This window comes from Halichoerus grypus, chromosome 15 (assembly GCF_964656455.1).
Source record: "Halichoerus grypus chromosome 15, mHalGry1.hap1.1, whole genome shotgun sequence".
NCBI classification, from domain to species: domain Eukaryota; kingdom Metazoa; phylum Chordata; class Mammalia; order Carnivora; family Phocidae; genus Halichoerus; species Halichoerus grypus.
In genome coordinates, this window is record NC_135726.1 from 16,840,258 (window position 1) to 16,864,598 (window position 24,341).

A 24,341-nucleotide genomic window follows, 5' to 3' on the forward strand; every position below is an offset into this window, starting at 1 on the left:
GAGAAGCCACTGAGGAGAATGGACAGTCTCAAAGACGACAAGCTTGGATTTGAGGCTTCACTTAGGGAACACTGAAAAGCTTTTCATTGGAGATGATTGTCAAGAACTGTAGCCTGAAAGTCATGCACACTTAGCCAGCTGCTAAGGAATCTGTCCAAGCAGTTCCAAGATCGTAGTTTGGTCGGTCAGAGGCTCCTAATCATTTTTGCCCCCACTTGCTGAGGGCAGGGGTGCCTATGGCAGAGGGGCCTGGGAGAGCCCAGGCTCTTGTCTCAGTGGCCACCTTGAAAAACTTCCCCAATGAGAAAGAGGATGGGAGAGGTGAGTACATCACCTCGAAGAAAGCAAAGGAAGGAGGCTCTCTTCGACTCACAGTGGAGTTTGAGAGAGGAATTCAGGAGTATACAGGGTCAAGTACCTGAGCCCTCACTTCTTTTCTGAGCATGTTGGGGTTTCATCTTCCGGTAGGTGACCAAAACATTTCCTCTCCCCAGCAGAGATCACAGGCAAGTTCATCTAGATGTCGGGCAGTTTCCAGGTGAGATACATTCGGCCCAAGGCCTCCATATAGCCCCTGGCCTTTAGCACCACCACCAATCTTTGTTCCTCCTGGCAGACTTTCATTTTTAACCTAGATACATATACACACTCAAAAGCAGTTCAGTGCTAATTCCCTGCTAGTTTGGTTCATCCTTGGGATGTTGAGATGTGGAATGGAGTATGTCCCATAATAAAGCACCATTCCTGGACCCTGTTTTCTGATGCCCAAAGATCAGGCTTCTGGGCCTTGTATCTCAGGCACAATCTTATTGCATTGATAGCTAGATGTGGGGGTGGGGGTGGGGGACACATTACTAGCTGGTCCAGATCTCTCAGGAGTTCTCCCGCCACCTCTGGTTGTGTTCAGAGGGTCTAAGAGAATTCTCCCCTGCCACAGGCTGTCACTTACCTATCAGAAGTTGCCACTGATCAGAACTAATTGGTTTAGCACACTTCGGGGTTCCCTGTGGATCCTGGGGGAGGAGGTGGAATCTTTCCCATCGGCCACCAAGCATGCAGAGGCAAGCAGATGGGTGGCGTGAAAACAGCCGTCTGCGCTGGATGGCGCTGCCTCCTGTAAGAACTGCCCAGACCATATAGTACAGTCATCGCTCTTTGCACTGCAGATTTGTCCTTTGGACCATTAAGAAACTAAAACAGCACTCCCTCCTCCCTCCCACCCCATCTTTTCTCTTCCATTCCCCTCCCCTCCCTTACCCATTGCACTTTTCCCTCTGCTTGCGGGGCTGTGTCACACCTCAGCAAAAGCTAAGCTGTACTGCTCTGGCTTCTTCCCACATCGCCGGGCGATTATGGCCAGATACAACATGAGGAGGGCCACCCAGTAGCAGCCGTACAGGATGGCCCCAGAAACCAGGAAGGCTAGCTCTGTCTCACTGAACAGATCCTGGCAATAAGCTGTGTAGGCCAGCCCCCCTAGAAGGACCGCCACCCAGATGGACACAGGGATGAGGCCGATGAAGTTCACCACGATGGTTTTTCGGCCAGAAGTGCCCCAGCCAGACTTGTTGATGGTAGCAATGGCAAAGATCTTGGCTGGCAGGAGGCTGGACATATAGAGAAGGGAATAGAGGGACATGAAGATCATTTCTGCATTGCCCCGAAGGAAGCAGGCATAGGTAGCTTTGATAATGCCCACCAGCTGCACTGTCAGCAGGAAGAGGAGAATATTCCAGATGCGGCCTCGGTAGAAAAGCTGTATGACCGTGGCGATGAGGAAGAAGGGGAAGAAACCTGTGACCACCGATTCGTAGGTCATCCAGAGGTGGTGCTTATGGAACCACAGAGAGTTGTAGAGCCACTCCCGGAAGTAAGACTTGCTCCAGCGCGTCTGCTGGTTGAGCCAGCGGAGGTACTTGGTGGGGGTCTCTGTGAGGCACTTGGAGCGCGCTGTATACTTAGTCCGGTAGCCGAGGCTCAGGACCCGGTTGGTGAGGTGGCGGTCATCTCCAAAGCTGCACTTGCTGCCGAGGAACTTCTGATGGTACCAGTCCTCCAGGAATTGTTGGAGGAGGCTATTGCGGTACATGCCCAAAGGCCCACTGATGCACTGCACACAGCCAAAGTAGGACTGGCAGGCCCGCTCCACATTGAAGGCCATCCAGTACCGCACACTGCTCAGGAAGGAGATCCACGAGTCGTACTTGTTGAGAATCTGCAAGGGAACCAGAGATGCTGGGCCTCCTCACCTGAGGACTCGAGCCCCGGGAGACAGACACCAGAGGCCATGAGGCCTCCCTTACCCTGAGTTCTGTAGCCCACTGCTCAGATACCTGGCCATCAGTCCTAACCCAGCCAGAGCTGGGAAACCTGAGGCTGGGAGGAGCCAGTGGTACCCAGTCACTGCCCCCAGCACCTCACTGCCATCTGCACTGACTGCCCCAGTGAAGCTGCTCTAGCAGTCAGAGCCACCTTCCATCTCAGGAAACAGCCTGTGGTGGTGGCAGAGAGGACGACTCGGGAAGGATGCGCAGCAATCCCCCCACCCCCCACCAGCCATCTATCCTGACCTTTCTGCAGTTGGAAAGCTGCTCAGGAAGACCTGATGTGTTACCAGCATTCCCTCTGGAAGAAGATCTGGCCCCTTAATCTTACCATACTGCCCTTGTTCTTACCATTCAGCGCAACTTCTTTAAGAACAAGGGTTTCTCAAGGGCCCAGTTCGGGAGGTGCTTGTTGCATCACCACCAAGGAGCACCCTTTGTGATCAGGAGCCCAGAACACGGAGCCCTTCCCAGCAGCATGGGCTCTCTACTACATACCTGTTGAGTGATTTTCTTTTTCCTCAGGTTGGAAAAGACCAGAAAAGGGATTGGCTACCAAGTGAGCCCTTTGATACTAGTGAAAACTATCAAAGAAACTCCCCCACATACACACACACACACACACACAAACACTGCCCCGAGACACACACACACACTCTTTCTCTCTCCCCAAAATACTAGGTAGTCAAGATGCTCACTTCCCAGGCATACCCATTGGATTGGGAAGCAGAGAGTCTAGCCCCCCCCCCCCCGGAATCCCTGGTTACTTCTTACTTGGACATCTCCTCCAACTCCCCCTACTTGGGGGTCTTCCTCCAGGACTCGAAGCATCTCGACGGTGCAGGCTGGATCCAGCACAGTGTCAGAGTCACACACCTGCAGAGGGAGTGCATGGTCAGCCCACTTTGACCTTGGGCCTATGTACATCGCATACTGCTCACTACTTCAGGGACATAACCACCTCTCAAAGGGTTCACTTCCAGCCACTAGCAAAGAGATCTATGCTAAACAGAAGAGGTGAGATGAACAACAAGGAAAAGGAGAGTTAGGCTGAGAGAGAAACCCTGGAGACTCAGTGTCAGGGACAAATGCTTAGCACTGAGCAAGTTTTTAACCTCTATAGAGCCAGGCTCCACAAAAATGGTCTCAGAACATTTCCCTGGAGGAAAAGGAGGTACACACTGAAATCAGATGGCAGGTACAGTGGCTAGACCCAGGCCAGCAGACACTCCAGGTTAGGTGAAGAAATGGCTCTTGCCAGAGGCTACTGCCCAAAGCCCTCTCATAGATTAACATGGTATTCCCAGTTTCAGCCTCTGGTCTCCTGGACAACCTGCAGTGAAAGTGGAGGATATATCTACCCAGTCATAGGTGCCCCACTAATATGGCTGCAAGGCCTGAGCTCCTTTGGCTAAGTCTCTAAGATCAGGGCATGCTATGTCCAAGGGCTGCTCTCACCTGGATTCTCAGGAGCTTGAGTCTGGCACCTTAAACCACTTGGCCATCCTGACGTGACACCTGGATTGATTGTAGATGAGCACGGAGGCTGGCAACAGCTACCTCCAACCGGAGCCGAGGTCAAATCCTGCCCCGTTGCCCACCTTCCCTAGGGAGGCTCATGGTCTAACAGGTGGCTCCGTTATTAGTTGAACCTGAGGTATGAACACTTACCCTGCTGGCTGACTCCTTGTCTATTTTCTCTGAGACAACTAAGGTGATAACGGAGAGCCCAGACAATCACTGGCAGAACAACAGAGCAAAGAACAGGACCCACAGATAAGCCCAAACCTTGCTTTGCAAAAGTCCAAAATACTTTTAGTAAAGTTGCTAATGCCTGCAGGAAGGGGGCTGCCCCCCACACCCCAACCTTGCTGGGTTTTCTCTTGCCATTCTGGAAGACATGGTGGCCACAGACAAGGAGCAAAAGGTGGAAGGGAGACAGCCAGAGTTCCCTCCTACCTCCCCACCAGCACGCCTTGGGAGAGGGTGCCTGGAGGGCTTCGGGCCAGACTCCCAGAGCCCCTTCAGCTGACAGGCCAGGCTTTCCAGTGCTGCCAGTCTCAGGGCTACTTCCTGCCCTGACCCTAACTCGTTCCTCATGCTGCTCAGCTTCTTTCACTCCAGGGAGGTCTTTCTAACAGAGCAGGATTAGGGAAGTTAGAGCTCTTTGCTGCATGGGTTTCCCCACTGGCTGAAGCAGGGCTAGCTCCCTCAGAGGGAAAGACACACCCATAGCAGGGCTGTTGGAAGACAGGCTGAAATCCACCAAATTGAACTGAAGCCCAGGCTGCCCAGGCAGTGAGCCCAGAGCCATCAAGAGAAAGGCTGGGTCAGGTGTGTGAGCCTATTTGCTGATCCACCAGAATGAATCCACAGGAAATGATCAGTAAAGGAAGATGCGTGGCAGGTTTTGGGAGTTCTGTGCTGCAAGGGAGGACACGACAAGAGTCCCTGTGGCTTGAGCATGTGCCAAAGCTCAAGGGCTTTTCCTCTGCCTTCTGAGTCTCCAGGAAAGCACCAGAGGCCCCTTGACCCTAGATGAACTGCAGAATCAAATGCTTCAACATCCCTCCCTACTAAGGCCGAGGAGGTCCTTGGCCCTAGGAGGACAGAAAAAGGGTCAATGTACCAATTAACATGAGGATGCAACTTCCAAAAAAGCCAAAAACCAAACATCTGTGGCAAGCTAATTTTAGGTGGGTAAAGTAGAGAACATTTCAATATTGGTGTACTCAACATGCCCTCAGCAAGACTGAGCTGGTACGCAGGTGGGCGGCCATGACAGCTGCTATTCATTCAAGTGCTGGGCAAAACCCTCTGGCGTGTGCGGAGAAGGAGTCCGACAGAGAAACGGACATGCGGATGGTGGACCGGAAACCTGGGGTCCAGGGTCCTGGGATCGAGTCCTGCATCGGGCTCCCTGCTCCGCGGGAAGCCTGCTTCTCCCTCTCCCACTCCCCCTGCTTGTGTTCCCTCTCTCGCTGTGTCTCTCTCTGTTGTCAAATAAATAAATAAAATCTTAAAAAAAAGCTCTAACAGCAGCAACTAATGTCAACTATTCTAGACATTTATATGTGTGTATATATATGCATATACACATGTGAATATATTTAGATACACATATATACACACATATATATACATATATACACACACATATATAGATAACCAAAAATCACCAGAAATTAAAAAAATAATGGCATAAAAGTGAGAAGTCACCCCATGTACATGTATGAAGTGCCTACAATGGGGTGTGGTCTGAGTTAAGTGCTGTCCGCTCGTTAGCTCTTACTAGCATTGGCACACCAGTCCAGAGGCCTGTCCTCAGTCACAGAGCGAAGTACGAGAAGAACCAGGATTCCATCCCTGGGCTTTATGACCCCAGGACTGCTGTTCGGAGCAGCAGTTACCTCATTGCCTTCTGAAGTTCCGAGGAAGGATGTACACAACACAGGGGACCTTAACCGGACCTAAAATTCCTGCCCAGTATGCCCAGGCAGCCGGACATGTCCACACGGCCGCACATTCCTGGTAAAGGTGCGCTTACCTGGATGTAGTCCACTGAATCGCCAAGAGCCTTGAAAGCCGTGTACATGACCTCTCGCTTGCCTCCCCATTTCTGCATGATGCACGAAAAGGTGCTGGTTCGCACCACATCCCGCACGCGGTCCATGCCCTCCTGCAGGCTGGCCTCCGTCTCCCCTTCCCCCGCCTCATGGAAGTTGCTGCGCCACACGAAGAAGCCAGCTTGCTCAGTGCCGCCTAGCACCTCATGGAAGATATCCAGCATGTAGGCGTCCTCCTGGCGATTGCCATCCACCACCATGACCACCTTGAGGTCAGGGAAGGCGATGCGCTGGGCTGAGCGCAGGCACTTGCGCAGATAGTCAGGGTCCTCCTGGTAGGCGGCGATGCAGAGTGCCACCGAGCGCCGCGACGGGGCAGCGGGGACTTTGAGCGGCCGGCCTGCCCGCCGCATCCGCCGGTGCTCCAGGAAGGCAAACAGGCTCTGGATGAGCAGGTGCAGGCCCAGGATGGCCCCGTACAGGCCGAAGGACAGGTAGTGCTTTTCTGTGTGAATGAACTGGTAGCCCGTCACGTAAGCTGCCAGGATGCCACCCAGCACCGCCAGGGCAAACAGGCTGGTGCCCACCACACGCAGGGCTGTCGTCAGCTGCACCGGCATCTGGTGGGAGACGGAGGGAGGTGTGGAGTCAGGAGGCAGTCAGTGCGAGTGGGGGTGTTTTCTCGGGCAGGCCCAGAACAGGGGAAGTGAGCCACTCATCAAAACCATTGCCCGTGACTGAGCATGACTAAGACCGTGTGTAGACTCAGAAGCCAGGCCCCTGGGGTTCGAATCCCAGCTCCGCCACTTCCTCTCTGTGGGACTCTGCCCTGCCCCTTGGTTCATTCATCTGTGACACGTGGACTGCAGCACTAACCTTGTAGCATCTTTGAGGGTGAAATGGATTACATATGTAAATTTAGCAGTTTGAGTAGCATTTATTCTTGTTAGACAAACCAAAGCCAGAAAGAGCTCTGTGATGCCCACCTGGTGGGTGGCGGTCCTGGGATCTGCCTGACCCAGAGCTCTTCTAGGCGACCTTCAGGAGGGGTGAGCCGGAGGCAGCCCTGAGCAGGCGAGGGGCCCGGGAGGGAGGATGACCAGGGAGGCAGCCAGAGGCCAAGAGCTTCTACCCGCCCTGTACCCACCAGGGTCCTGCGCAGAGGGAGGGGAAGTAAAGCACAGGAACCATTAGGCCCACGAACACAGTGGGGGATGAAAAGATGAGAAACAGCAGGAAACATAAAGAGGTGGGGGGGCAACTTCTCGCACTTGAAACAGCAAAATCAGTAAGAGAAAGTTTCCCTGTGGGGCGCCTGGGTGGCTCAGTTAGGCGTCTGCCTTCGGCTCAGGTCATGGTCCCAGGGTCCTGGGATCGAGCCCCGCATCGGGCTCCCTGCTCGGCCAGAAGCCTACTTCTTTCTCTCCCACTCCCCCTGCTTGTGTTCCCTCTCTCGCTGTGTCTCTGTCAAATAACTAAAATCTTTTTTTTTTTTTTTTAAAGAAAGTTTTCCTGTGTTCTCTGCTGTCTCACCTTTTTCTCATCTACCGGAGAGGCAGGAAAGAAAGGGAAAGCAACGGGGAAAAGCAGACCAGGAAAAAAAGAGGAAATGAGAGCTGGGGTGTGGACAGCTCTCCTGGAAGCCCAGCGGCCGGGGCGCCAGAGGGAACTGCAGCCACCACTGCAGCAGCCTGGGAGGGCTGGCTGCCCGGGAAGCCCCATCCACTTGGTCCTAGTGCCCGCATGGCACCTCCGTGCTCCTGCACCGGCCCTGCCACTCCTCCTGCCCTAAGTCCGGCCTTCCAGCAGCTGCCCTGTCGGCAACATCTGGGTTTTAATGAAAACAGCTTAGCACTCAGCACCAAAGACTTGTGCTTGAGACACAGCTCTACCACCTCCTGGCTGCCTGACCTTGCCCAAGTGGTCTGAGACTTGGGGTCCCCCAAGGGGGGGGTTCTAATGGTTTCTTGCTCCATAGGTCTCAGGTAAATAATTTCCCGGAAATTAGCAGCACTTCCTGCCCTGAAGGAGGACCCAGGTGGGAAGGCTGATTGGGGAAGAGAGGAGGGGCTGATGAGGACAGCTCCCCACTCCTCATTCTGACCCACGCCTTCCCATCTCCTCTCTTTGCCACCTGCCTGATCTGGAGAACCCCATTTCCAACACCACCCACCCACCCTCTACAGACCACGGGGTCTCGCTTCCAAGCTTGCTCCAACTCTAGGTCTTACTGGAACCAACCCTTGAGCCCCGCTCCAACACAAATGCACCTTCTTGCGAGGGGAACAGTGCCTGTTCCCCTGCCACCTGCCACATAGGATGGGTGAGGAACACGCGGTCATTGCCTAAGTCCGTCTAGATTCAGGCACCAGCAGCATTCCAGCAGCTGCGGTCCGGAAAGTGCTGTTGGCAGCCTCGCGGCTTCGGGAAGCTCGGCCTCTAGGCGCTGTGCCCCGCCATTCCTGGGAGCCTGCTTCCTCTGCAGGACTCCCAGCCTTCCCCGGTACCCCCCCCCCCCAGTGCGCCTGCGGCTCAGGGGCCCCGAGGCCCTGCGCCCACTCCAGGAGCACCGCTCCCCCCCCCCCCCGCCCCGTAGTCCTCTAGACCTTACACGCCAAAGGGGCGCCGCTGAGCACCACTGCCCACCTGCGCTCTGGGAGAGGGCCGGGGCCGCCGCGGCCAGCCCGGCAACCTGCCGGGTGCTGGCGCCCCGCCTCGGTGCAATGCCGGAGGCGGTGCCCACCAGGTTAATGCAGCCGGGAAGGCACTCGCCAGGCTTCTCACCCCCGCCTGAGCCTCGCCTTCTGGCAAAGGCGGCGCCGGCCACACCCACGTGCCGGTTTCCCACGACTCAGCGGGGAAGGAACGGAAAACCCTAGGAATCAGCCGGACCAGGCCCCGCTCATCTCCTCTGGGCCCCAGCTACCTTGGCAAAGTGTGCCTGCAGACAAAGGCAGCATCTCCGGTGTCGCCGGCCCCTTCCTCTCGCGGGCAGGACCCCCAAACCCCGCACACGAATTGGAGGCACTACCCTGGCACCCCGTACCCCACCGAAGACCAAAAATGTCCCGCAGCCAAAACCCCACGAGCAATTAGGTGCTGGTGCGGGCTCTGGCAGAGGCGCCCCTGCCCAGATAGGGGGCCGTGCCACCTCAAGCGGGGAGAGGGGAGCCTCGACCACCTCTCACCCACCCCCATTTCGTTCAGATGGGATCCGCTAGAGCTCGGAACCCGTAGGCTAATGCGCACCCGGCTTCAAGGGCACTAGGTTGGGGGGCGCTCCCTAAGATACCTCCCCCCAGATGACTGAAGGAGAAAACCCTCGGCCAAGGACGCACGCCGCCAATCTACACCCGAAACTTTGCAGGGCTGCCGGTGTGCGGCCTCTACAGCTGACAGGTGTGCCCTGCTACCGGGCCCACACGCGGCGGGATGGGAAACTTGCGCGCGGGGCTGGGGCTTTTTCCCTTGCGCCTGGCCGCCCGCCCGCCCTCCCGGCCCCTCCGAGCCGGCTGGGGAAGGGGAGGCAGGGCCCGCAGATACAGGCGGCCGTGGCCCGGCTGACCCGCAGGGCCCAAAGCGCCCGGCATCCTGGTGCCGGACAGGTGCGAACCCCCCGGCAGGAGTGGGGGAGGGAGAGACTCCCACCAGCCTCGTGCCCCGCACCGTCGTCCGCCCCCTAATCCATTCACAAAACAGAAGCCGCAAGGGAGGAAGGGAGGAGAGGCTGGAGGAGGAGAGGATGGAGGAAGAAAGGGAGGAGGGGTCAGTGGGGAAGGGGCTGCAGGAACCACGGCCGGGAAGCCTGGGGACACTGCAGCCCTCAGCCGGCCTCCCGGCGCCGGACGCAGCGCCCGCACAGGCGGGGGATGGGGGGCGGGAGGTAGGGGGGGAGGCGGTGGGGGTCAGCCGGGCTCGGCCAGCGGCACCCCTGGAGCCCGGCGCAGCCCCCGCGCGGCGCGGCCCGCCCCTCGGATGTGGCCGGCTGGCCGGGCCCGCGCTCACCGTGCCGCCGGCTGCCCGCGCTCCGGTGCTCAGCAGGCCCGCGGCGGCTCCATGCCCCTCCTCCCGCTCCTCGCCGCCGCCGCGCCTCTCTCTCTCCCCGGTGCGCCGCCGCCGCCGCGCGCTCCGACTGACGAGCGCCGGCCCCACGGAGCCGCCTTTAAGTACCGAGCGCGTCCCCGCCGGGAGAGGCGCCCTCCTCCGGCCCTAGGGCCGGGAAAGTTGGGAAGAGTGGGAGGGCTCCCCCGAGGGCCGCGAGGAGCACCCCCTTATTGGCTCAGTCGGAGGGAGCTACACGCGGCCGGCGCTCGGCGGGACGCGGGGTCCCGCGTGCACGCGGCTCCAGCCTCGGTCTCTGCGCCCTGGAAGGCGGGTTCTCCCACGGCGGCCAGAGGCCGCGCTCCTCCGCGCTCGCCCCGGGGCCAGCTGCCCAGGAGGAGGCGGTCATTGTGCTCAACCCAGAACCTGAGGCGTTGTTAACTTTCAGTATAACCCCTAGCGACTTCCAAAACTGTTAGCTCTCCATTCCGCCTCCCCCGCGCCCGGCTTTCTAAGCCTCGCAATCTACTCACTCTGCAAAACCGCCGAGGCGATGGAAGTCTTCCCCCGACTGCGGCACGCCGAGGGGCTGTTCGCTGTATAGGGTACTGCCTAAAACCAAGACAGCAGAACCTTCCTGCCGGCAAAAAGAAAAAAAAAGGCGCAGAAGAGAATAATTATCAAATATAAAAAGACTGTTCAAAGAAGGTGTTAACAATTGTGACAAGCTTAGCTTTGGATTCCGCAGTGGGGCGCTGATGACTTTGAGGGTTTGCAAAAGCTCCAAATGGTTTTGCAGGAACCTTGGAAGTTCCGGTGTCTTAAAGCCAAAACCAATTCCTCCTCCCCTTTTCTTACACCTTTATTTCCGACATCCACACCTCCTAAATTCCCAACTGACCTTATAGCCAGTGGTTTCCAGGTCCCCAAAAGCTGGTGCTGGACTTGGATGAGATGGGGTGGGGTCAGGGAGAGGTGGGGAGTTGTTAGCAGAGGAAGTTTAGAACCAGTTGAATTAGAAGCCGATTTCTAAATCTCAGAAAAGCTTGAAGAGATAAAATTAAAGACTAGTAAAAAAAAAAAGTGAATTTACATGTCCTCTAAACACACCTGAGATAATTTCCATCACTTCTTCCCAAGCTGCAACAAATTTATAGCAACATTAGTTGCAGTCTACAAGCTGCTCCTCTTAGAAATCTTAGGGCCCCGGGGCACCTGGGTGGCTGAGCCGGTTAAGCCCTTGGACTCAAGTCATGATCCCGGGGCCCTGGGATTGAGCCCCGCTTTGGGCTCCCTGATGAGCGGGGAATCTGCTTATCTGGCTCTCTCTCTCCCTCTGTCCCTCCCCCTGCTCATGTGCTCACATGCTCGCGCTCTCTCTAATAAATAAAATCTTAAAAAAACAAAACAAAAATAAACGTCCGTAGTGCATTGGAGACAAGGCAATTTTCATTGACACTGATCTCTGAATTTCTGGTCACCGAGGATCACATCCCGCAGGAATGAGCTTGTAGAATCCAGAACAGATGCCGTTCTCTGGTTGAGGATAACTGGAGTTAACTTTCACTGAGCACCTGCTCTCAGCCAATCTCTTCAATTCTTGTAACAACCCTGTCAAATACTCAGTCCCATTTCTGGGAGGAAGATACTGAGGTTACTGCCCACAGCTAGTGGCAGAACTGACTCCAAAGTCTTCCTCTTAATCAAAGGCTCCTCTCCCCACCCGTGCATTATTCGCTCTTCTTAGGGCCTGTCTCAAGTTCAAAACACATTCCCATTGTGGATTCAATACTAGTTTTTAAAAACACACAAAAAAGAAAATTTAAACCATGTAGCATATTAGTGATGATTTTCTCAAGCCAAAGTATGAAATGATTTGGTTTCTGTAAAGCAAGATGGGATGGGGTGGAGTGGGTGTCTTTGTTTGCCTGGGGGACCCAGCAATGAGCATGAGTGAGGGTGGGCAGGGAAGTCCCTGAGCCCCTAAGATTTCTGTCTTTTTTTTTTAAGATTTTACTTATTAGAGAGAGCACACAAGCTCAATCCCAGGACCCCAGGATCATGACCTGAGCCGAAATCAAGTCACACACTTAACCAACTGAGCCACCAAGGTGCCCCAGAAATCCAGACTTTTATGTGAAACCTCCTAATTTTTAAGTGTTGGCAACTAATTCAAATGTTGTGAAAAAACAGTAACAGTCCACAGGCCAGGCAAAATGTGTCTGTGAGTCACATACAGCCAACTGGTTGCTTGTAACTGACCTGTTTAGAAGCTGAGGGAATGGAGCAGCCAGTTTGGAAAGATCCTGTCTGCCCTCAACGCAACAGCCCCCTGACTTCGCTGGGAGCAAGTTTCCTGGGCTGTTCCATCTCATGCCTAGTTAATTTCCAAGGCTTCAACTTTGTCCCATGGGCTTATTGCCTATCTCAGTTGGCTCCAGGGAGTTTTATAGGTGGTGGGCTAGTCAATTAAAAACTCCTAAATGAACAGCGGGTCCAGATGCAACATCATGAGAACAGTAAACACTCTGCCCATACCAATTGGCTTGGCCCCCTTAATGGCTTCCCCTGAGAAGCAAATTCTCTTTTTCTGATCTGCAGGGCCAGCGACCCTGTGTTATCAAGCAGCAAGGAGCGACTTCACCTTTGTGGCCAGCCTGTGCCAGGGAGGATTTGCCTGTAATTAACATCCAGTTTGCAGTGCCCTATTTGCATTCATCTCTTGGAGGGGAGAAGGGTAAGGGAATCTTTAAGGAGCTGATAACAATAAAGCTCAAGTTTATCTCTGCTTACCACTGGGGATTTAAGAATAGGACTATTTCCACACCCAATCACATAAAAAAGTGAATTCAGATGTTGCTGAATTGGCTTTTACGTGGGTTCCAGAGAATAAGCCTCCTTATTCAGCTCAGTAGTAGAAAATGCATGCTGCATTTCAACATTCATTTGACAAACAGTGAAGACCAGCCGTGAGAAGGGAATGATGCTTTGGCACCAAAAAGTGTCAGGCTGGTCCCTGCCATCTAGACAGTTATCCATTTTGAAGACAAATACACTTGAAAAGTGGTCAACTGGGCGCCTGGGTGGCTCAGTCAGTAGGTGTCTGCCTTCGGCTTAGGCATGATCCCAGGGTCCTAGGATCGAGCCCCGTATCAGGCTCCCTGCTCCACGGGAAGCCTGCTTCTCCCACTCCCACCCCCCACCCCCACTTGTGTTCCCTCTCTCACTGTGTCCCTCTCTGTCAAATAAATAAAATCTTAAAAAAAAAAAAAGAAAAGCGGTCACCATTCAAGACAATTTATAATTAGATGTTGATGAGAGAATCCAACTAGAAGAGTCTGAGGATTTCGGGAAAGAGATCTCTGTGAGCTGGAATGGGCTGAACAGAGTTTGTAGAAAGAAAAGAACATTCTAGATGGGAGGAAGAGCTTAAGAACAAGAGCAGGTAAGGATGCCTGGGTGGCTCCATCGGTTGAGGATCCAACTCTTGGTTTTGGCTCAGGTCATGATCTGGGGGGGCGGGGTGAAGCATTGTGAGATCGAGCCCTGCTGGAGCCCCAAACCCCGAGTTGGGCTCCGCACTCCGTGGGGAGTCTGCTTGAGATTCTCTCTCTCCGTCTCCCTCTGCCCCTCCCCCTGCTTGCACTCTCTCTCTCTAAAATAAATAAATAAATCTTTTTTTTTTAAAGATTTTATTTATTTATTTGACAGAGAGAGAGATAGCGAGAGCAGGAACACAGGGGGAGTGGGACAGGGAGAAGCAGGCTTCCCGCGGAGCAGGGAGCCCGATGTGGGGCTCGATCCCAGGACCCTGGGATCATGACCTGAGCCGAAGGCAGCTGCTTAATGACTGAGCCACCCAGGCGCCCCTAAATAAATAAATCTTAAAAAAAAAAAATTTACACTGAAGAACTTGCAACAGTACCTGCTCTAAGGAGTGCCTGACGAGTTTTAGCTGCTGAGGAGGAGGATGCTAAGGGCAGATTCTGGAGCCTTGAATGACTGAATAAGGAGTTTGCATTTTAACTGGCAGTGATGGAGAACTCTTAAAGAAGTCCGAGCAAGGTGGTAATAAGTTACAAGTATTGTCCGGGGACAGCTGAGCTGCGGTCTGGGGGGGGGCTCAGGAGTGGGAACAGGTGTACGAGGCGTGTTAACAAGCCGATCAACCAGAGCAAAGGGGTGCAAGGGGGCTGTGTGCACCGTTGGTGCTGCCCTCAGGAAGCGTCCCTGCGGGCAGGCGGTGTCACTATCTTGGGCACAAGTGAGGGTGGGGGTGGAGGAATCATCAAGGGAAAGAGATTTCTATCCTTTGGAGGGACGAAAGGGCCATTCTCCAAGCTTTGGAGGGTTTGAGGTAACTGAAGCTGACAGGTCCACAGACAACGATTTCACCTTTCCACCACTCTTCAAATCCAAACTTGTGAAATCCTCGAACACCTTGCACCAAGAGGAGCCTGCCATTCAATCTCCCTTGTCACGGCCGGGGCTTGAAGCTGCAGGACGAGCCTGCCAGGACCCAGGTGCCGCGCCGCTCCGCTCCGCGGGTCTCCTAGCGAGTGACGGGGCGGGGACGGGCGGAGGGGCACTCTAGCTGCACAGCTGCCCCCCCACCCTCTGACCTCACGCTTCAGTGCTCCTCGATGGCATGCAGCCCGCAGCTTCCAGCGAAGCAAAGCAGAATGGGGGATGGCAGCCAAGCCATCCCTCCAGGCTCCATCCCATCAACTTCTCTGGGCTGACCATAATCAAAACCTCTTGAAGCTAACGAAAGTGAATTTAAACTGGCCTCCAAAGAATAGCAGGTTATGTCCCCCAGCTGACTAAACAGGGCTTCCTCTTCAAGGCAGCTTGATCTGCAACACTAGTTAATACCTAATTCCAAGTGGAAAGTACGTGCCTTGACGACAGCAAGGCAGCTACGACCCCACAAAGTTATCCTTTCAGAACCTGCCCCTCTTACCGACAAGTACTCTGTGATCAGTACCCTTTCTGGGGGCTATGTTTGACGAAGCAGGTGTAAGGACTTTTCTGTCCTGCAGTTATAATGGTGAGATTTCAACTCCAGGCTCTCTCTCTCTCTCTCCCTCCTTGGATGGAAGAATCGTTTTCATTTCAAATTAAGGGGCCTCTGCTCTGCTGGCGGCCAAGCAGTCAGCCCCTGCTAAGGGGCCAGGTTCTTTTATGCTGGCTGGAAGGTCAGGATTAGGAGGCCACACCAGAACGATAACCGAATATCAAACCAGACCTGGAGATGCTTTTCTTGGAATCCTGAACAGCAAAAGCTCTTCCCGGCCATTTTTCCTTTTTCTCCCTCTCCTAGGTGAATGCAGAAAAAAAATCCAGAAGGCGATTTTCAACCATAATCTCCTTCTTGTTGGGATATTGTGCAGCTACTAAGAATTACGCTCATGAAGAGAATGTAGGAATGTGCCAAAATGCTTCCGATGCAAGGCTAATTAAAAAAAGGCAGGATACAAAATTGTTATGTATGAATGACTACTTTACATTCTTGTTTCTTTTAAATCCTATAAATTAAAAGGCAAGAGAGAAGTTCACCCAGATTATCAGGACCAGGTTTTGTCTGGGGTAGTGGAACAATAGATTTTTCTCTTTGCCTTTTTCTCTGTAGTCTCCAAATTTCCTATTAATAAATAAAATAATTTTGTAATAAAAAGGTATTTTAAAATGATATAAATCTTGAATTTATAGAATTTCCTTCTAAGCTGGGGCTAGGTGGGGTATAGTCCATGTCATACATGGGTTCAGGTGAAAGGGGTTTGGAAACCTCAGGAAAGCAAGCAATAAAGGGGCACCTGGTTGGCTCGGTCAGTAGCATATCTGACTCTTGATCTTGGGGTTGTGAGTTCGAGCCCCACACTGGGTGTAGGAATTACTTTAAAAAAAAAAAAAAAGAGCAGTCAAGTCAGGAGGGCCAAGATATAGATAGGATTAGTGGTAGTCAAAACATGAGTAATTTGCTTTATTTAAATCCTTCCCAGTGATCCTTTGAGAGAATTTAGCAGAGAAGGAAGGAGTACGCATAGCTGCGCTAGCTCATCCAGCACCTTTAGTGAATTATAAAAAGTCTTCCTCCTGGCAACATAGCCGGGAGCCAGGGCACATGGTTCGCATGGCACACCCCAGCTGCTGTCAGCCCCATTCACCCCCTCATCTAGGATCGTGGCGATCCTGGGTAAGGGAGGGAGGTGCACATGAAGATGGGCTCTAGGTGGACCCTGAAAGGATGCTTTTCCTGGGGAAAAAAAAAAAAAGTATATCCAAGAATGATGATGTCAACAGCTTTGCACTGAGGCTGGAGGAAGGCCCAGGGAGAGGTTCTGCTCTGGGTGTTGTAAACTGCCCCCCCGCCGCCGCCGTGCAAGTACTCACGTGCGTATCCACACCCACATGCGTACAAAACTCACTGTACCCAAAATGGACACATGCACACTTGCTCATTACACAAGCACACACCCACTTTCTGGACTTTAGTAGAACACAATCCCAGTCTACCTTCCCAGCCCCCTGTATCAGCAGGAGGGGAACAGATCGCTTCAGGTAAACTTGTTCCAAATTCATTTGACTCTTGTTACGGTACCATCAACAACGGTGTTTAAATGTGTTGGCATTTCTGCTTTATGTCCTCTTTCTTGATGAAAGACATCATCAGTCACTGTCACAGAGGACGTCCAAAGATGGATCCTCCATAAAAGCTATTAGAGAAGAGCCAATGGTGGGGGCAGGTCCCATCAACTCCTTCATGGGGAAGGACCTTCCCCCCACGAAGGATGCCCTACTATCAGACTTTTTTATTTTTTGGCTAGGACACCCCCTTAACACACACACACACAGACACACAGAAACACACACACTTCTCTCACTAGGTGAACTAATGCAGTGTTTTTGGCATCTGGCCTGCTGCACAGACTTTGAAAACCTTGGAGCTTTTTAAAAAACACTAACGCCTGGACCCTATCCCAGGTCATTTTAGAATCACTGGGGGTGAGCCTCAGGCTTGATTTTTTTTTTTTTTTAAATTCCTTAGGTGATTCTATTATGTATGCAAGGTTGAGAACACATCCGGAGGATTCTCCTCAGCTGAGATTCGAAAGTGCATTTCTGGCACCCGGAGGACAGCAGAGAGCCAGCCAATCCCAGACATGAGCTCCAGAGTGTAGAAGTGTCTATCCATTTTCCTCCTGCACCATGTTCCTCTGCCACACCTGTCTGAATTAACTGACCTTAAAAACTGAGCAATAGGGGTGCCTGGGCGACTCAGTCATTAAGCGTCTGCCTTCAGCTCAGGTCATGATCCCAGGGTCCTGGGATCAAGCCCCAAACCGGGCTCCCTCCTCCACGGAAAGCCTGCTTCTCCCTCTCCCACTCCCCCTGCTTGTGTTCCCTCTCTAGCTGTGTCTCTCTGTCAAATAAATAAAAAAAAAAATCTTTATAAAAAACAAAACAAAACTGAGCAATGAACTAATGAGCTACCAAGCCCGAAGGAAAACAGGAAAAGGAGGAAAGGTGCTGATTTGAACTGGAAATGAGGAGGGAGAGCCAGGGAGACCCACAGAGGAGGACAGGACCAGATGGGCAGGATCGGTCCCCACATCTCTGCAATATACCTGGAATTGGATTGACATCGTCTTTTTGTTGGCAAAGGAGCTGCCTGCCTTTTCTAGGAGAACTGGGGTGTGGGGGGAAACCAGCCAGCCCTTGTCAATGGAAGGACAGGGCTGCCAAAACCTGACTTGGATTAGCTTTCAGCTTTTAAACAAAAGAAATTCTAAACAAACAAAAAAAGAACTTCTGCACTTTGGGGGCTTTTCCTACTCAAAGGATGGGTTAGGGTAACGGGTCTGGCTATGGAGTCCCCATGATCATCTCTGTCCCTTGGTCCTGGCCTTGGCCAAGGAAAAATACCCACGTGGCTGATGCTGCAGCCTCTAACCCCGATGCTCACAGTTTCTTTGGGGGAGTTCACGGAGGGGGGGTACTCACCCCTCCCCCACAGCTCTCTGAAGCATCAGCACCACTATTCTTTCAGTAAAGACAGCCGAATTTCAGGCTGGCCCTTCCCTAGGATTAATACGGTCACCATAGGATTGGAAGTGTTGAAAGTGGTGTGTGGTCTAATAAAGGTGTGTTGTATGTTGGCGTGGGGGAGGGCAGAGACGATTGCTGGAGTTCTAGAGACTCTGGAAGTGCGGAGCAGGTGGCTTTGTTCTCCCCAGCGCCAGGCTACCTTGGCGTGTGATGACTAGAGATGTACACCAGAAAAGCCCCACCCAGGCACCGTTCGGAGCAGGCTTCAGCTCCAAGGCAGACAGCGAAGATTAAATCTTACATCATTTAATAAGCCACTTAAAGGCAGAGAGGGCGCTCCTGCAGTTCCGGAGCTCCCTGCAAACTGCCCTCTGCGGACACCCACAGCTCTCCCCCTCAGCCCTGCTCTGGGATGCAGGCGGCCGCTGGCTGACCGGCCAAGCCTGGGAACTAGTGAACAGAGGAACAAGGTTCTCTGCCCTCATGCACTTACATCTCCCCTTCCTCTCTCTCCTCCCGTTTGCAAAACTTACGTCTCTGGACCTTACTGCTCCCTTCTGCAACAGAGGGCTGTTCATTCCAGTCTCATTTTTTTTTTCCTCTCTCAAGGGAGGGTATGGGATAGAGCTATCAGTGTATATAAGCAAGTAATATAGACACAACAGATCACAGTTTAAAACGATCCGTTGTGATCATTCTGAACATGAAATCTGAGAACTTGACACCCTGCTTCCAGGAGACGAAAGGGTAAAAAACCAAACCAAAACAATAGCAAACCTTCAAAGGGGCTGTATCTGGGCTCTGGTTGGATCTATGGGAAGACTTTCCACACTTTCGGTGTTGCACACACTTCTGCTCCCAGGGAGGCCGTCTTGGGTGTCTGCTACCTTAGCCACCCCCAGAAAGAAGAACAAGCCTTTAAACAAGCCATTTATGAAAGCTGTTAAGAGTATAGGAGCGGGAGGGCTGGGGGTTTTTGCGGATCTCATCTCTAGCTGCTGGGCCAACAACGAGGTCAAACATGAGACACAGAACAAGTTCTGGTGTCCGAGGCTGGGTTTGGTGTCCGAGGACACTGCTCACAGGGAATCAGGGCTGACGTTTCACCTGACGTAGGTCGTCCATTTAAACAAGCAGGGAGGGCGCCTGGGTGGCTCAGTCATTAAACGTCTGCCTTCGGCTCAGGTCATGATCTCAGGGTCCTGGGATCGAGCCCCGAACCGGGCTCCCTGCTCCACGGAAAGCCTGCTTCTCCCTCTCCCACTCCCCCTGCTTGTGTTCCCTCTCTCGCTGTGTCTCTCTCTGTCAAATAAATAAATAAAATCTTTAAAAAAATAAAAATAAAAAAAATAAACAAGCAGGAACCACTTTCCTGATCCTCACTTATATTAACACTTTTTTTTTCACCATTTGGAAATACAGTATCTACTGGGGAGCAGCAAAGCACAACGGTTAAAAGCCCAGCTTCGGTAGCCAGACTGCCTGGGTCCAAATACTAGTTTAGCTACTTACCAATGGATATGTAATCTAGGGCGGGTCATCAGCCTCTTGGGTGCCTCATTCTTCCCATCTGTAAAACAGGGATAATAATAATACCTACCTCACTGGCCAGGTGGGAGGATTTGGTGGATTAATAGATCTCAAACACACAGCAGAGCACAGTGAGCTCTTTATAGCGTGAAGCTTCTGTTCAGTGATGTAAGCTACAGCAGTTGTTTACTTCGCGGGTTACTAGATGAACTTGATACTCTGAGGGGCCATCTGACCCAATGTCCTCAGTCTGCTTTGGGAACCGTGGTCCTTATCCTGGGGACACTCCAAGCCCCTTGGGCGGGAATCCCCTAACACCCAGGGCACAGTCTCAGAACTGAGAGTCTGGTAAAAATCGTTTTTGGTTTTTGGTTTTTAGTAGGCTGTACACCCAACCTGGGGCTTCAACTCACAGCCCCTAGATCAAGAGGCGCGTGCTCTACCGACTGAGCCAGCCAGGTGTCCCTGGTAAGAATCCTTTTTAGTAGACATGCAGGGGCTCATGATTTCTTTCCAGGATGAGTCCTAATAATCTGGTGAGTGTACTTGCAACGTGTGTCGTTGTGCCCCCATTGGTGGTTTTGGTATACAGAACCCCCCCACCCGCCCCCCGCAGACTGTCCAGTCCTTGAATTATTTAGAGCATGGTCTCAACACTTTGCTGTGGAGACTGAACCTATATTTCATGGGTATTAAAACAATGTCAACTGAGGGTAGGGCAATGTAGTGTTTGTGCTGCCGAAGCGAGCACAAGGATAGGGCAATGTAGATCAGCATGCACTTTTTGGTGGACATCGTGGCACTAACATTTAGAAATGTTCAAAGCCAGGTGCCTGGCTGGCTTAGTCGGTAGACCATGCAACGCCTGATCTTGGGGTTGTGAGTTCGAGCCCCATGTTGGGTGTCGAGATTACTTAAAAATAAAATCTTAAACAAAAATAACAGTGTTCAAGCAGCATGATCCAACATTTACACCTCTTAGGACCTATCCTGTAGAAATGCTTCAGTATGCAAAGAGTTATGTTGAGAATCCCTGAAGAATCATTGGAAATTAGAAACAACTAAATGACCATCAAGAAACAAATGCTTAAACCAGCTCACCTACACTACAGAAGACATGTGCCATCACAAAGGACAGGGAGCTGTGAGTATTGACAGGAGAGTGTTTCCAAGATATATAACTAAGAAAAAAATATGTGGGACACTATTTATGATTCAATCCTATTTTGGTTTTTGAAAGCAGTAATGCCGGCCTGAATTCATTTGGGAGAAGTGTGAAAGGCAAGAAAGATCTGAAGGGACATGCACAACAATGCCAGTGGTAATCCTGGGGTAGGAGTGGAGGTGAAATTGGGGGCATTTTTCTTTTTTGTTTGTTACATATGTATTACATTTGTTAGAGTTTATGTAACATATATGATCAGAAAACACACACACACACACACACACACACACACACACACACGCAGAAGCAGCCAGGTATCCGTACTTGCGGGCTCTGTCACTCCCGGGCATCCTCAGAGGCGGCCCGGGGCAAGCACAGGGTCTTGGTAGGCGTCCCTCAGCACGTGTCAGCAGAAATCAAACTCTGTCTTCACGGGACACACGTGCTGAGGCTCATCTGGATATATGAACCCTGAGTTTTCTTCCCAAACTGTGCTCTATACTCGTTTGGGGGGGGGTGATGGAGAGAGGCTCTCTAGTAGTTAACAGAGGTTCGAGGGTTTGGCTGAGACCCAGGAGACATGGGGCCAAATCCCACCGCAGGGGGATAACAATAGCTGGCCTCCCTGTTCCATGAGGTTGTTGTGAGCATCAGACCAGGTTTTGGATGCAAAACAACTTTCCGAACGAAAGGGAACACAGAGCAACTGATCTTCCTATTCTGTGCCCCACGGGGACTGCAGAGGGTCACCAGGAGGGAGGACAGCCCCTGAGCCCCCCCCTGGCGGCGCAGAGAACTGCAGAGAAGGACAATAAGCAGGCACGGCCCCTTCCAGGGCCGGTGGTGAGGGTCTGCATTCCCTGTTCACCTGCCAGCACGCAGCCCCGAGCCCCGCCAGCAGGCAAGACAGCTTCCCAGCCCCCAGCAGCATCTCTGTTCCAAACCCTGGTGTCTGCGAGTCAGAGGTGTCGCGCACTGCAGTGAGCCGGCTGCATGTGACTGCAGAATGTCTGTGGCTGCAGAACCTGCTGGAGGACACAGCCAGGCTCTCACGGGTCCCGCCCGCTGCGGCCCAGGCGCGGTCAAGCAACAGCGGCGACCGCTCACAGCCCACCCGGGACTCTGCGGCCCTCTCCCACCCTCGCCCTTACCACTGACATTCCGGCTGAGATCTGGGATTTCTGTGCAAAACGACTACAGAAGCCAATCGGGCTTTGTACAGGTCAGATGAATCATCCCCCTACTCATTGCTCCCAGTCGAACCACTTTCCGCTTCCTCAGCCATCCCTCCAGCTCAGCAACGTGCTGCTGAGCATCGCGGGCAGGTGCAGGCTCTCACAGACAGTGGGGCGGGGGGGGGGGGGGAAGTAGGGGGCCGATGAGGGCAGATCAACACCTTTGCTTTCCAGGGAAGGGGGGTGGTGAGGAGATGGGGCTTACCACTTCATTCTGATGGAGGAAAAAAGGTGGCTGGGTACACAACTCCTTTGGGCTATAGGCGTTTCCCATTTTACAGCATTCATCCATTTGGCCTCAAGGCACTTTACAAAAATAAGCTGAAGGGGCTGCCCCCCTTGCTCAGAGTGGTCCAGCACACCCCACCCTGCCCCAGCGGCTCCCCTTCCCTCTCGCTCACTCCCCGGGAGCCACCCTGGCCTCCCGGCCTGTCCTCAAACCTGCCGGACACACTCTCGGCTCCAGGCCTGTGCACTTACCACTGGCCCTGTCTGGGATGCTCTTCCCCCCAGACATCTTCCCCGTCACTCCCTCACCTCCTTCTGATCTTCACGCAAATATCAACTTCTCAGTGTGGCCTTCTCTAAGCAACTGACCCAACCGTAGGGCTCCCATCCCCGTACGGTCTGCGTCCACCGTCCTGACTTCAGTTTCCCCCACAGCATTTAACCTCACCTGACATTCTACCTCCTGTATTACCTTCCTTATTGCCTGGCTCCTTCCAGTACAATGTAAGCTTCCCCTGAGGGTAAGGGTTCGGTCTGCTTTGTTCACTGCTGTGTTCTCAGCGCCTGGCACAACGTCTGGCACAGAGTGGATGCTCAGTGAATGGCTTTTGCTGTGATTTGCTTTGCCACCCTCCAGTCCCTGGCACCTCGGCCCTTCTATGTAGATGGGTGAGCAGAGCCACAGGAAAGGTAAAGGAATGGAGGAGAGAGGTGAAGAGAGGAGAGGAGTATTAGCAAGTACGGAGAGATGGTAAGGAGCAAAGTGAAGGTCACGAGGTTTCTGATTAAGTAACAGGAGGCCTGTAGAAGGGCACATGCCGAGGAGGAGGAACCACACGGCAGAGAGGGAGACTCTCCAGAAGACTCTCCACGAAAAGTCACCTGAACGGGCAGTAGACATGGGGCTTGGCTGCAGCCTTGTCTCTTGCTACAGAGCCATCCTCTGTAGGCCAAGGAGCTGTGGACAGCAGGCCTGGAGACAGGAGCAAGAAACCAGGAAGGGAAGGGAGGGAGAGAAGGCGGGATGGGGCCAAGTAAAAGACCACATGGATGATCCAGGGGAGTCTGGGTGGCAGACGGCTGGGCAATGGAAGAAACCAAAGGTGAGAGGCCAAGGGAAGTTCAGTAGGACAGAAAAGGGAGCAGACTGGAAGGGCAGCAGAGAGAAGGTGGCCTTGGAGGAAGGGCAGAGGTGGGAGCAGGCCTGAGGACACTTCTATTACATATTACATAGGACCAGACACAACTCACAGGCCCTGTAGACGGAGGCGTCACTGTGGTTCCTACCACCTGCCATGGAATTCCGTGTCTCTTTCTTTCTTTCCTTTTTTTAGTTTTATATTTTTATTATCCTTAAGTTCTTTTTTTTTTTAAGTTTACTTATTTTTTTTAGTAATCTCTATAGCCTACGTGGGGCTCGAACTCATGACCCCAAGATCAAGAGTCACACGCCCCTCTGACTGAACCAGCCAGGCGTCCCTATCCTGAAGTTCTTAATTCTCATGCTCTTTCCCAAGGATGGATATATATATATGTATATTTATATATATATATCCATATTTATTAAAAAATAAATATATATTTATTTAAAATATATTTGTAAATATAAATTTGGAAACTTTTTACTATTTTGGTCATGTTTAGGAGGGTTAACATTATGGTGTCTTTCCCTTGAATTTGGTAACAAGGTCAGAAAAGTCACTCTCTGAAATGGAATCCATCAAAATCAATAAAGAACAGATGCTTTTAGCCACTTGCCAAATAATTCAAATTAAGAGGCAATTTATAAATGGAGATACAGAGACTAGAATGCTTCTTGAGGCACTCCCTAGGAGAATAGGTTTTGAGACTAGAGTTTCTCAGTCTAATCAAGGTGATCAATTAGGATCTATCTTCAGAACTGGAATGCATTTAATGCAAATGAAGTTGTAAGTTAATCCAATCATCTAACATATCCAATCTGATATCCGAAGTACATTGTATGGAGTCTAGTTAAAGATAGGCCAAGAAACAAGAATTTTTAGGGTATATCCAGCTGGTTCAAAGGAGATTCTTCTCTGATTTGAAAGCCCCAATACTGATTTTCTAGACATCCTGATCTGGAGAAGGGAAACAAATCCAGCTACCCTAGCTAATGATAGTATTTCTCAAAAACATCTAATTGCCTTTGTTCTAATTCTTTGCTTACTAAGCTAGCTTGTGA

At 52.2% G+C, this 24,341-nt stretch overlaps 1 protein-coding gene and 1 long non-coding RNA gene across 2 annotated transcripts; one reads left to right on the forward strand and one right to left on the reverse strand.

The window, feature by feature from the left end:
- Positions 1-826: 826 nt before the first annotated feature.
- Positions 827-10,553, reverse strand: HAS3 (hyaluronan synthase 3). Its single transcript, XM_036089397.2, has 4 exons — positions 10,465-10,553; positions 5,872-6,510; positions 3,099-3,200; positions 827-2,215 (listed from the first exon to the last, which is right to left on the reverse strand). Exons 2-4 carry the CDS (start codon positions 6,508-6,510, stop codon positions 1,292-1,294), a joined length of 1,665 nt encoding a protein of 554 aa, XP_035945290.1. The 5' UTR covers positions 10,465-10,553; the 3' UTR covers positions 827-1,291.
- A 1,754-nt stretch (positions 10,554-12,307) lies between these two features.
- LOC144380202 (uncharacterized) lies at positions 12,308-19,338 on the forward strand. Its single transcript, XR_013444107.1, has 2 exons — positions 12,308-12,668; positions 16,980-19,338. It is a non-coding gene; the product is annotated as an uncharacterized LOC144380202 (long non-coding RNA).
- The last annotated feature ends 5,003 nt before the right edge of the window (positions 19,339-24,341 follow it).

Bases quoted from the DNA above. Each gene is read 5' to 3' on its own strand.
- HAS3 (XM_036089397.2), bottom strand. From the start codon at position 6,510: ATGCCGGTGCAGCTGACGACAGCCCTGCGTGTGGTGGGCACCAGCCTG. The intron at 3,201-5,871 runs GTAAGCGCACCT...CTCCCTCTGCAG, and splicing joins ATTCAGTGGACTACATCCAG to GTGTGTGACTCTGACACTGT. The intron at 2,216-3,098 runs GTAAGAAGTAAC...GTTCCCTTGCAG, and splicing joins GAGTTGGAGGAGATGTCCAA to ATTCTCAACAAGTACGACTC.